Raw genomic sequence first — 10495 nt, forward strand, 5'->3', positions numbered from 1 at the left:
CAAAAAGATTGTCTCTTGCTGATGTGAAAACGTTACTCGATCGGACGGGACACACAGAAGTCGTGTAACAAAACAGCAGAATTTCTAAGCAACGCCGAAAATACTGTAAATATCAGTGTCGTTTACCTTGTAAAATCGTCCTCTGCAGTGCGAGTGCCAAACAGAATTACTGCACCTAGCTAAATGTCAGCTAGTGACAGACTACAACCAAGGCGGACATGCTAGCCGTTAGCTTAGCTAGCCGGTAATTTCAGGAGCGACAGCGTCATCTTCAGCACTTCACTTCTCCGCTGTGACTTCGGTCAGACACACAAACTCGACCCGGTCTCATAGCTGTGCTTTAAACCTTTCAAACGATGCCTGTTAGCAACTTGGGGGCAGCAAAATCCCGAAGATATCAAATTAATGTACCTTGGATGAGGCTAAATATTCAGTCAAGATGGCTTGAAAAAATACGCCCCTTTGGAAAAAACCACCTCAGCCAATAGTAGGTCGCCGCCTCACCTCGCACGCAACGCGCACCGAGCTCTGATTGGTCAAGCCGATAAAATGAATTCATCGAACTCAGTCTAGAGCTCAACACAGAAAGAAGCGATGGGAAAAACAACGACACAGATATTCCGCGCCTTATGGCTTCATCTTCATTTCTCCCCAGATCCCATATTGTACCTGTTACACACCTGTTATTTCTAGGTAAGCATGAGAAACAAACCTGTAATTTAAACAATCCAGTATCCAAGTATAATAACAACATAATATGAAGAAAACAATAATCAAATACTTGTTCACGCATTTGCCTATATTTCTAATATACATTAAGGGCTTTGCAAAATAGATTGCTGTAGTCATAGAAACACTGATATCATATCTTATTCATTTGGTGAAGTCTTCCATTTATACTAATACATTTCATTTCAGGCTGCAGGGGCTGCAGCTAAATAGTATTTTCATTACTGATTAATGTGCTTATTAATTAGTCTACTAATTGATTAATTGTTTTGTCAGAAAATAGAGAAAAATGCTGATTATAACTTCTCAGAGCCCAACGTGACGTGAGATCAACAGCCCAAAACCCTCTTGTCTAGTTACTAGCTTTTCTGCAGCTTGTATCACATAGTCTTCAACAGTGGATGGAGTTTGCACAGTTCTAATAAAGGTGAATCTGTTGGTTCTGTATCTGCCCAGTAGCTGGTATTGTTTCATCCACATCACTTGTAGTACTTCTTGGCCTGGATTAAAAGTGGAACCTTGGGAAACATTGACAAAGCAAGTCTAACAAAAGCTTCAGCTTTTTGTGGAGCTTTCAATAAAAGAATGAGCTGTCGTGAATGAATTCTTAAGCCAGCACAGATAAAAAAGTCTAAAAAAGTGCTGCAGATGAAATTGCAACAGTTACAGAACTCACATGTCAACAGATCCATCTGTGTGCAAACTCTGTCAGCTAATGAAGACTGGGTGATATTTTTGAAAGCTCTAAGTGGACCTTGAGTTGGGTCTGTTTTATCAATCAGTAGGATCTGCTTTCAAAGTCTTGCCCCCATTTTTTCTAATTTATATTTTGTTGGCCTAATATAAGTGAAAGTTAAATATTTTGTCCAAAAATAGCCTTTTTATCTGACCTGTGTATCAGATATCCTACCTATATGCCTCTGTTGCTGGGTAACTGCATGTGGATGCACTGAGAGCCTCTGTAAACCAACATTACATTTATTTCATTTTAACTTACCTGACACATAAAATGGATTTTGCATTATTCTCTTTTTTATTACATTACATCAGGAGTCTTAGGTTATGTCCCCTCAGTATTGTTTCTGGGAATTTTAGGACTGTTTTAGGAGGGGTTCAAATTCTACAGTTACAGGCAAACTATATTTCTTTAGAGGTGGATTAAATAACACAATTGTAAATTAATAAAGAAAAAAACAAATCAAAATACAGATTTATGTATATATGTGTGTGGTTCAATGTATGCTCCTGGAAGTGTCTGTTCTTTGAAACTGAGTTTTGACCATAATATATGGAGATAACATTTACAGAAAATGTAACTGATCAATTGACCAAATAATAAAATATAATGTGGAATCAGTCTTTCTGATAAGGTGAGTTGCCAAAAATTCTTCCATTAGAATAACTGCAGTTAATTTTGTAACCTTGTGGTTCAATTGGTACAAGATTAAACAGTAATGTTATGGGTTTGTGCTCCATCAAAGCCAACAATGATTTTTGTTAAATGAACTTCCTCCACTGGCAGGAGAAGATGCACTTACTTCAAATTGCAGCAGGATCATTTGCCCGTGCTAAGATAAAGTCATTTTACCATGCCAGCAGGCTTTTTTTAAATTTATTGATGTATTATCACTCATTTTATAGTGTCCACAATCCAGATTAAACTGTGATGTGCTTATATCAAGCTATATCTACCTGCAACCATATAGAGTAAGACAATTGGTTTAGATGTGAATGGTAAAATACAAATTCAACTAAAACAAACAAACACACAAACAGTACTAGAACAGTCTTATTTTTATGCATGCCCCCTCCCATACTGTAAAATACATAGCTTACTGTATGTAGTCAGGTAGACGAGAGTTATTCAGAGAGCTAAACCTGTCAAAGAGGACCGTACCAAATATTGATTTTGAAACAAAAAACAAATCTTCAGTCTTGGTTAGCTTTAAACAGACTGGAAGGTTTTATTTATTTATGACATAAGAAAAGTCTTTCTTACTTTTCTTAATTCAGCACTTCACTGAGCCTCAGATATCTTCCCAGGGTCAGTGTGCACTCTCCTCAATAGGTGACTAGTTTTATGTTCAGTTCTTTGCAAGAATATCTTCACTCTACATCTTTTTTCTCTTTGTGTTACAACATTTGGATTTTTGTTTGTGGCATCGCAAGATTTAAGCCAATCTGTTTTTTACTTTAAATGAGGAGAGGGAAATGTTGTCTTTCAAAGGCTGATGCTGGCTTGTTAACTTCTGTATACATATATAAACTTATACTGAGCTTTTTGAGGCTTGACATAAACATCTCCAAAAGAGACCAAAACCCAATAACATTCATATTTGTGTTAGTCTCCATTAATCTGTATTCAGGGGCGTAGCGGCCTCAAGGTTAGAGATGCAAACGTGTGACTGGAGGGTCACAGGTTCATTTCCAAGACTAGCAAATCTGGCTGGGAAAAGTGAAAAGAAGCCTCTCCCTCATCAGCACTACTGTGGTGCTCTTGAGCTACGCCCTGAACCCAAACTGCTCCAGTGGCCAATAGGTCAGACCGTGTACTGACTGTTGTACTGGGCAGCTTCCAGGTGTGAATCTGTGTAACTGTGTGAATGTGGTCAGTGTGTTGCTGTAAAAGAAAAACTGCCTCCTAGTGAAACTACCCTGAATAAATAAAGGTTAAAAAATTCAACGTACTTCTTCAACAGTTATACTTTATGTATACAGTAGCTTCCTGTAAGTGTAATACATACATTGTGTGACAGCCGCCTCTATAGCTTCATGAGCTTCAAATATTCAACTTTGTTCACATGTAATGTAAATATCACAAAACCCATGATACTTAGCTAAAGTACAATACATGTATTATGTTACTGCTCTCTAACAAGATGATGTGACTCAGATGCTTTTTTATTCATTTATATTATTAAGATATTCTATGGGTCATTCTTAGTACAAATCACCACATTTTAATCCATACTGGAAGCTGTATGTTCGTACTTCACGCTGCTTCTCCCCAACCCTTCAAAATTCTTCCACTTTCTCCACCCACAAAAACTTCGTTGGCTGTCTTAACACATTTGAATCTGAAAAACTTCAGATCACGCTGCATTACTGGGGTCTGTCTGAAGCCTGACGTGCCAATCCAGCAGTCACATCTTGGACTCTTTTCAGGTAAGGACATTCATCTTCTGTATGTTCTCTTCACCGATTTTCAGTTTTTAAACTATTTAATGTAATGGTTTGAATCACATTTTTGCATTTGTATCAAGAAAGATCTCAACATACATTTATTTCAGTTTATCCATGTGATCATTCTGGTGCACCATCAACCTCTAACTGTCTATTTTTAACTCTTAGGATGCAGATCAGCAGAAACAAGATGCTGTTTGGCTTCTTTGCACTGTCCTTTGGGTTTTTCCTGGAAACGGGAATCTGTGCTGCAGGTAAGGGAATTTTATTCATCTTAGGTTTGTACTTATGCAGAAATAGAGCAATATAACAGATTTCACCAGGGTTGTTAGACAATGCTGACAATTGTTTTGTTGTTTTTTTACCTCAAATGTATAAAGTGATTGAGTGTACGCTGATGTAGAAGTCGGTCTGATTGACAACATTAGAAAAAAAGAAAAGAAAAAAAATTGGTTTCTGGACACTAATATTTCTAAGTTTGACCCGGTCACTGCATTTGTAATTCAGTGTGGTGGCAGCTTGCTTTTTACTTGTGCCAAATTCCTCATGTTTTCACTGCTGGATTTGGTAGAAATTTCTCAGGCTTGACAAGACATAAATACATAGACTGTCAAATCGGATGAATATCAAAGTGTAGTGCCACATCCTGTCCAACTCTTGTAGAAAAACAGACAAGGAAGCAAGCCAGTAGACACTGTCACAAAAAATGGCAATAAATCAACTCTATGGAGCAAACAAAGACTCTGTGTTCAGAGTGGCCAAAAAGTGACAGGGGCTTGAAGAGCTTGTATACGTGTCATCTTTTGAAAAGGAGGATCTGATGGTTGTCAGGATCACCCCGTGGTGATGGATCCCTGAAGCCTTGGCCTGAATTGAGGCTTTTGATACTCTTTGACTGCCCTCCCATCCCACAGTGCCATGGCACTGAGACTCTTTGAATTAACACACTGCTCTAAATAGATTGTGGTCTGCAAAATGTTTTCAAGTAGAAAAGGAGAGTGGCCAGATCTCTAGGATACCGGAAACCAGTTGTGGCTAGAAGGTCAAGTCATGTACCCCAAAATTCACCTCAGACATCTCTGCGTGTCAGAGCAAAGTCTGAAGACGGCCCCTACACAAATGAGTCGCTCTCTTACTGTAATGTATCCTCATTATTTGTTGTGTCCTCATTCCATCCCAACTGTTCAGTTTTCATAGACAAGATGATTTATACAAGATTTATTATACATTTTAGATAATGTTTCACCCCAAGAATGAGGTAACATTTACATTGTCTGCATTTTATATTGCATTTTCAACCATATCAAAAAACAACTAAGCTATAACTGCAAAAATACTATTAGCAAGAGTCTACATCCATGCTAGCTTATTTTGCAATGCTTTTAAACTAGATACTAATGTCAGTAAAGTCACCATCACCAAAATCCTTTGTGCCAATCCATCCTGTAGTTATTAAGATATTTCACCAGACATTTGAGAACTAGGACCTGTCGTTGGTGCTAGATAATAAATCAGAGGATCAACAAAGACAAAGGGATTCATCCTCTGGTGGCCACGAATGTCTGTATAAAATTTCATGTTTATCCAATTAATAATTGTTGAGACATGGTTGTGTAAAAGATACTTTTGAGAAAAATTATGAAAAGTTTGGGAGCTACTAATCCAAACGTTATTGCATTAACTTGCTCCTTACTCTTCCCCCTCATCATCAGTGCAATCTGAGCTGAGAATCACAACTATAAAGGTAGTTTTATCTTTACCTTTCTGACTCTTAATACTTAAGCTTGTCACTGTGAATACAAGATCAAAGATAAAGCACATTTTACTGATTATCTTTTAACATTTTTCCTTATAGCAAGAGCCATATACAATTTCCAAGGGCACTCAGCTGGAAGGCTTTTGCATGGACCTGCTGTCTGAAGTTGCCAAGAAACTGGGCTTTAAGTACAGAGTGCAGCTGGTGAAAGATGGTTCGTACGGCAGGCAAGATGACAATGGGAACTGGAATGGGATGATTGGAGAGGTGGTGAGAGGGGTGAGTATATGAAAACTGACATTTGAAGGAGTCAAAGGACAGCAGAGTACTCTGTAGAAGCTTGAGTCGTCGAGCTGGCAACTGTTGCATTCAAAATAAGTCAATATGTGGCGGGGTTGTTGGTTAAATTAAAAACTCTTCAACCCCTTAACAATTTTCTATAAATGTATGTCTATAATATCTTCTTACACACGTTCAATGTTTTGATGCATTCCCCTGCAGGAGGCAGATCTTGCGATCGCTCCACTGACTCTCACTGCAGCCCGTGAGAAAGCCGTGGGGATGACCAAACCGTTCATGCAAACAGGAATCAGCATCCTGCTGAGGAAGGACATCTCGGAGGGATCGGGCTTCTTTGATTTTCTGACCCCCTTTACAGCTGAGACCTGGGTCGGCATCCTCATTGCCTATCTGGGGACTGCTGCAAGCATCTTTATAGTTGCCAGGTTGGTAATGCAAGAAGTTGAATCTTTCATCTATTTATCGTTGTTTACTGACGGGGTTGTATATGGATTTAAATGTGAACATCTACTTATTTTCTGGGGATATTTCCACATTTTTGCAAGCAGTGGAGTGGTGTTACATTAATGATTCTTTTTATTTTTTTACGTGACTGCAGAATCAGCCCGTGTGAGTGGAGTCAGCCTCAGAGTGAACAGAACCGATTCAGCTTCCTCCACAGCCTGTGGTACACAGCTGGAGCTCTGACTCTTCAAGGTAAACAGCAAAACCAGACACTTCGTATGCCAACACAGCAAATGGAGAGGAGAGTCTCTGTACTACTCATTTGTTTCTTTTTATCTGCAAAACTTCTCTTTCTCATATAGAATAACATTTCTTCCTTGTGTTCCTTTTCGTGTTGTCAGGTGCTGGTCCTCACCCCAAAGCTCTTTCAGGTCGTGTCATCTGCTGCAGCTGGTGGTTTTTTACTGTTGTCCTCCTGGCTTGTTATTTCTCCAACCTCAGCTCCTCTAAGAGCTCTGAGTCAGCTCAGCTGATGGTGAAAGGATTTGAGGACTTGGCCAATCAGGACACAATTGAGTATGGCTGCCTGGCTGGCTCTTCCACCCTTGCCTTCTTTAAGGTGAGAATGAAGATGTTGATCTCTCAGTTGTTAAGACTTGAAAGACAACTCGTTCATTGGATTACTTATCTCATGGCAGCTTTTATGCAATCCAATTATTATTTTCTCTTTCATCCAGAATTCAAACAACCCAGTGTATCGCAGAATCTATGAACACATGGAGAGAACTAAGAGTTTCGTGTCATCTATGGATGAGGGGGTCCGGCGTGCAAAAGAGGGCAACTTCGCCTTTATTGGAGAATCTGTCTCTCTAGACTTGGCAGTGGCGCGGCATTGTGAACTGGTCAGAGCTCATGAAGTCGTTGGCATGAGAGGATACAGCATTGCTGCTGCGTTTGGTGAGGCTGCTCATTTTAAGACCTCTAAATAATTTAATTAAAAAGAAAAATGTTGAAATAGTGTAGCTAACATTACACCTATCAATTTCCTCAAGGTTCTCCTTTGATAAAGAACCTCAGTGTGGCAATCCTTCAATTGAGTGAAGCTGGAGAGCTGGCTTACCTGCGAAGCAAGTGGTGGGCCAGCAGCTGCATAGCAGACAGGACCAAGTCTTCACCTGTGCAGCTGCACAGCCTCAAGGGAATGTTCCTGGTTCTTTCCCTGGGCTTGGGGCTGGGAGCACTGTTGGCTGTCCTGGAGCTCACCTCTAAGAGTCGCAGGGGTGCAGTGGAGCAGAGGGTATTTGCAAATGCATTCACAAATCACATTACTGCTGACAAAAAAAAAACAAAAAACCTTCATCGCCAAAGTGTTAACTTTCCAGTAACTAATGCAAGTAGTATTGTTTTCAGCTTGACAATCTGCATTTGTGTTTATACAGTAGGATTTGAAACTCTTTCATAAGCCTTGAGACTGCAGCCTTTGCTGAACCATTTAAAGACCAAATAATTTGTTATAGTTAAAAGCAACACTGTAATGAACCAGTTGGTTGTCTCATCAGCTTCAAGCGAAACAAATTAATTATAATGAACTTCTGGTTGTTAAACCAGTCAGGAGCCGACATCACATTTAGTTTTTGTCTACGTATAGCCCAATTTATAAGTCTGTTGAAGATGTGGTTCATAAACACTACATATCTTGGCATCTAACTCCAACATTAGCAAATCCATTGAGTCACCTCCTAGATTCTGCCACAAGAGGGTGTCTGACATAAGAGACTAGTTAAATCTGATGTGCCAATAACACCCAATAACATCCCCAGTGGTAATTTTCCTTGTCATAATTGTGTATGATGTAACTTTCTGATCAGAGGTAATAAGTTCACTCATCCTTCAATTGACAGGGGCATTTTTGTTAAAGGTAGAATCACATATCTGGGCACTTTAATTCTTTTTGTAATATGATTTATTTTTAGTGCAGTTTGTTTTGTTCTAAAAGCTCCTTCTTGGTATGAGTCTGGCCACGTTCACATTAAATTCATCAACATATTGACACATTAACTGATTTATATTTTTATCTCTCCCTCAGAAATCCTGTTGCACTGTGCTGACTGAAGAACTGAGTCTGCGCTTGAGGACCAGCAATGCAAGCAGACCCCAGGAAAATGTAGACAAAGATAAAGAAAAGGCATAGAAATGATCTAGAAACATGTTTTTACCATGTTTGAAAACTGTGATCCTTTTAACTTTTAGTTTTTTTTCTTTTGATGACATTTGACAAACATTAGCTGAAGTGTAGGTTTTGAACTTTCTTACTTGAAAAGATACATTAGAAAATAAAAAAACTTGCATTTTTATTAAAAATAATTAGTTTATTGATTTTCAAGTACAAATGCTACAGTTCCAATGAAAAAGCAAACATTATAGTTAAAATATTACGAAAATAACTGTTGAAACAATTCTTGCTTAAACTTGAAAACTTTTTACTAACAAATAGGGATCATGTACTTTATGAGTTTTCTGTTACTTTTCTATGACTCTACATCATGCTGTTTTGTACAGTTGGCAATGGCATCAATTTCTTTTTAAAAAGTATTTCATGCATAAAAACTGTGTTGTTTGTAAACATTCCAGCAGCATGAGTACAACAGTGTGGATTGTAAACATTACAGCAGACCTAAAATAATAAAAAAAAAAAACTGTCTAATTATGAAATTCTGCTTCGTGTCTTCCCATTTATCTAGAAAGAAAATCAGAACTACTTTGTGACTCAGTCACATTTTGTTTGTTCTCCCACACCTCCTTTGTTGTTCATCTTCTTCTTCGTCTTCTGAAGGAGCTTGTTGTCTTTGGAGTCACAAATTTAAACTGTGGTCGAATCTAGCAAACCAAAAAAAAACAAAAACCAGGATTTAATACAGCCACTTTCATATTTGTTTTTTTATTTTACTCTACAAATATCAATCTCAAATCATCCATGACTCACCATCTGGAAAAAGTGGTGATTTACAGCGGATTTCTCTCATCTTCTGGTCAAAAAGGGCCTTCATCTCCCTCTGCAGGGTGCCCTCACGCTTCTCTGCATCGGCTGGCAAACAGGAGGGCACAAACTCCAGGCTGTCGGTGCTGCCGCCGCTGCTGCTGCATGTGCTGTCCGACAGGCAGAGACCATTGGGTATGTGTCTCACCTGGTTACTGTAGCTGCCACAGTTTTGTGCTCTCTGTGTTTGCCAGTGGAAAGCAGGTTTGTGCTTCACCATCGGTGTCTGAGGAGAGGTAGTCTGTTTTCGAGGGCAACTGCGTGAGCGGACCTTTGTTCGTATGGGGGTGGGCGGTCGGGGGGTGGCTGGAGCCTCTAAGGTCCGTCTCACCCTTGCGGGGGATGCTGGGGGGATAAGTGGAGGAGGTTTGGCTTCAGGCTCGGGCAGAGGCTGTGGCACGGGCTCAGGCTGAGGGAGTGAACCGCTCTGACTCGAAGCTTCTGGTGGTCGCTCGGGTTCAATTGCAGTTTGTGGTTCTACTGATAATTCCTCAGATGGTTCAGGCTGCTCTGGTTCAAGTGTCTGAAGTGTCTCCTGCTCAGCACAGTTTGACTCTGTTGGTTCATTAAGTTCATTCTCCAATTCTTCTTGAATTGGATTTTGGCTGTCAGGAGCAGGACCATCAGGGCAAGAAGCCTGGGAAGAGGACTCAAGGTCAAAGTTATCCGCTATCACACAGGGAGCAGGCCCCATGTGGTGGGAGTCAGTGGAGGACATCCGGCTGAAGATCCCTCTCCTTGTCTCTGGTGGTTCATGAATTTTGACTCTGTGAGCACGCCTCACTGGCTCACTCATGGTTCCTTTGTGGATGGCAGCCTTGGCTGCTGGCCCATGTACCAGAGGAGACATTTCCCCATTCCTGCTGTCCTGAGAGATTGTATCCAGATCCTTGCGGAAGTACAGAGCACGTCCATCTTCTGAGGACAGGACGGAGAAGTCTAGAGAAGGCTGCCTTTGATGGCCCTTTATATGCTTCTGAGCTGCTTTTCGGATGTGTTTCCTGGCAGCTTGCACTGCATTTGAGGGTTTGATCTGTTTTACAATG

The 10495-nt window shown here is 40.0% G+C and overlaps 3 protein-coding genes across 5 annotated transcripts in view; 1 reads left to right on the forward strand and 2 right to left on the reverse strand.

Annotated features, from left to right (window-relative positions):
* brpf3a (bromodomain and PHD finger containing, 3a) overlaps window positions 1–439 on the reverse strand; it is a 10024-nt gene extending 9585 nt beyond the window's left edge. For all 3 annotated transcript variants that reach the window (XM_023404503.2, XM_023404504.2, XM_023404502.2), the window contains exon 1: window positions 127–439. The gene's annotated coding sequence lies outside the window, so the exon portion shown is untranslated. The remainder of the gene's footprint in view (window positions 1–126) is intronic.
* A 3265-nt stretch (window positions 440–3704) lies between these two features.
* LOC111653817 (glutamate receptor U1-like) lies at window positions 3705–9124 on the forward strand. Its single transcript, XM_023404515.2, has 10 exons — window positions 3705–3894; window positions 4081–4166; window positions 5625–5656; window positions 5768–5947; window positions 6170–6393; window positions 6567–6664; window positions 6814–7031; window positions 7150–7369; window positions 7465–7709; window positions 8499–9124. The coding sequence occupies exons 2-10, from the start codon at window positions 4082–4084 to the stop codon at window positions 8601–8603; spliced, it is 1407 nt and encodes a 468-aa protein (XP_023260283.1). The 5' UTR covers window positions 3705–3894; window position 4081; the 3' UTR covers window positions 8604–9124.
* A 75-nt stretch (window positions 9125–9199) lies between these two features.
* On the reverse strand, window positions 9200–10478 carry LOC111653818 (uncharacterized). The gene is made up of 2 exons (XM_023404516.1): window positions 9396–10478; window positions 9200–9289 (listed from the first exon to the last, which is right to left on the reverse strand). Exons 1-2 carry the CDS (start codon window positions 10297–10299, stop codon window positions 9273–9275), a joined length of 921 nt encoding a protein of 306 aa, XP_023260284.1. The 5' UTR covers window positions 10300–10478; the 3' UTR covers window positions 9200–9272.
* Window positions 10479–10495: the final 17 nt, after the last annotated feature.

The sequence above is a fragment of the Seriola lalandi genome, unplaced genomic scaffold (genome assembly GCF_002814215.2).
Source record: "Seriola lalandi dorsalis isolate HSWRI2012SDOR001 ecotype SW California unplaced genomic scaffold, Sedor1 jcf7180002054246, whole genome shotgun sequence".
Taxonomy (NCBI): domain Eukaryota; kingdom Metazoa; phylum Chordata; class Actinopteri; order Carangiformes; family Carangidae; genus Seriola; species Seriola lalandi.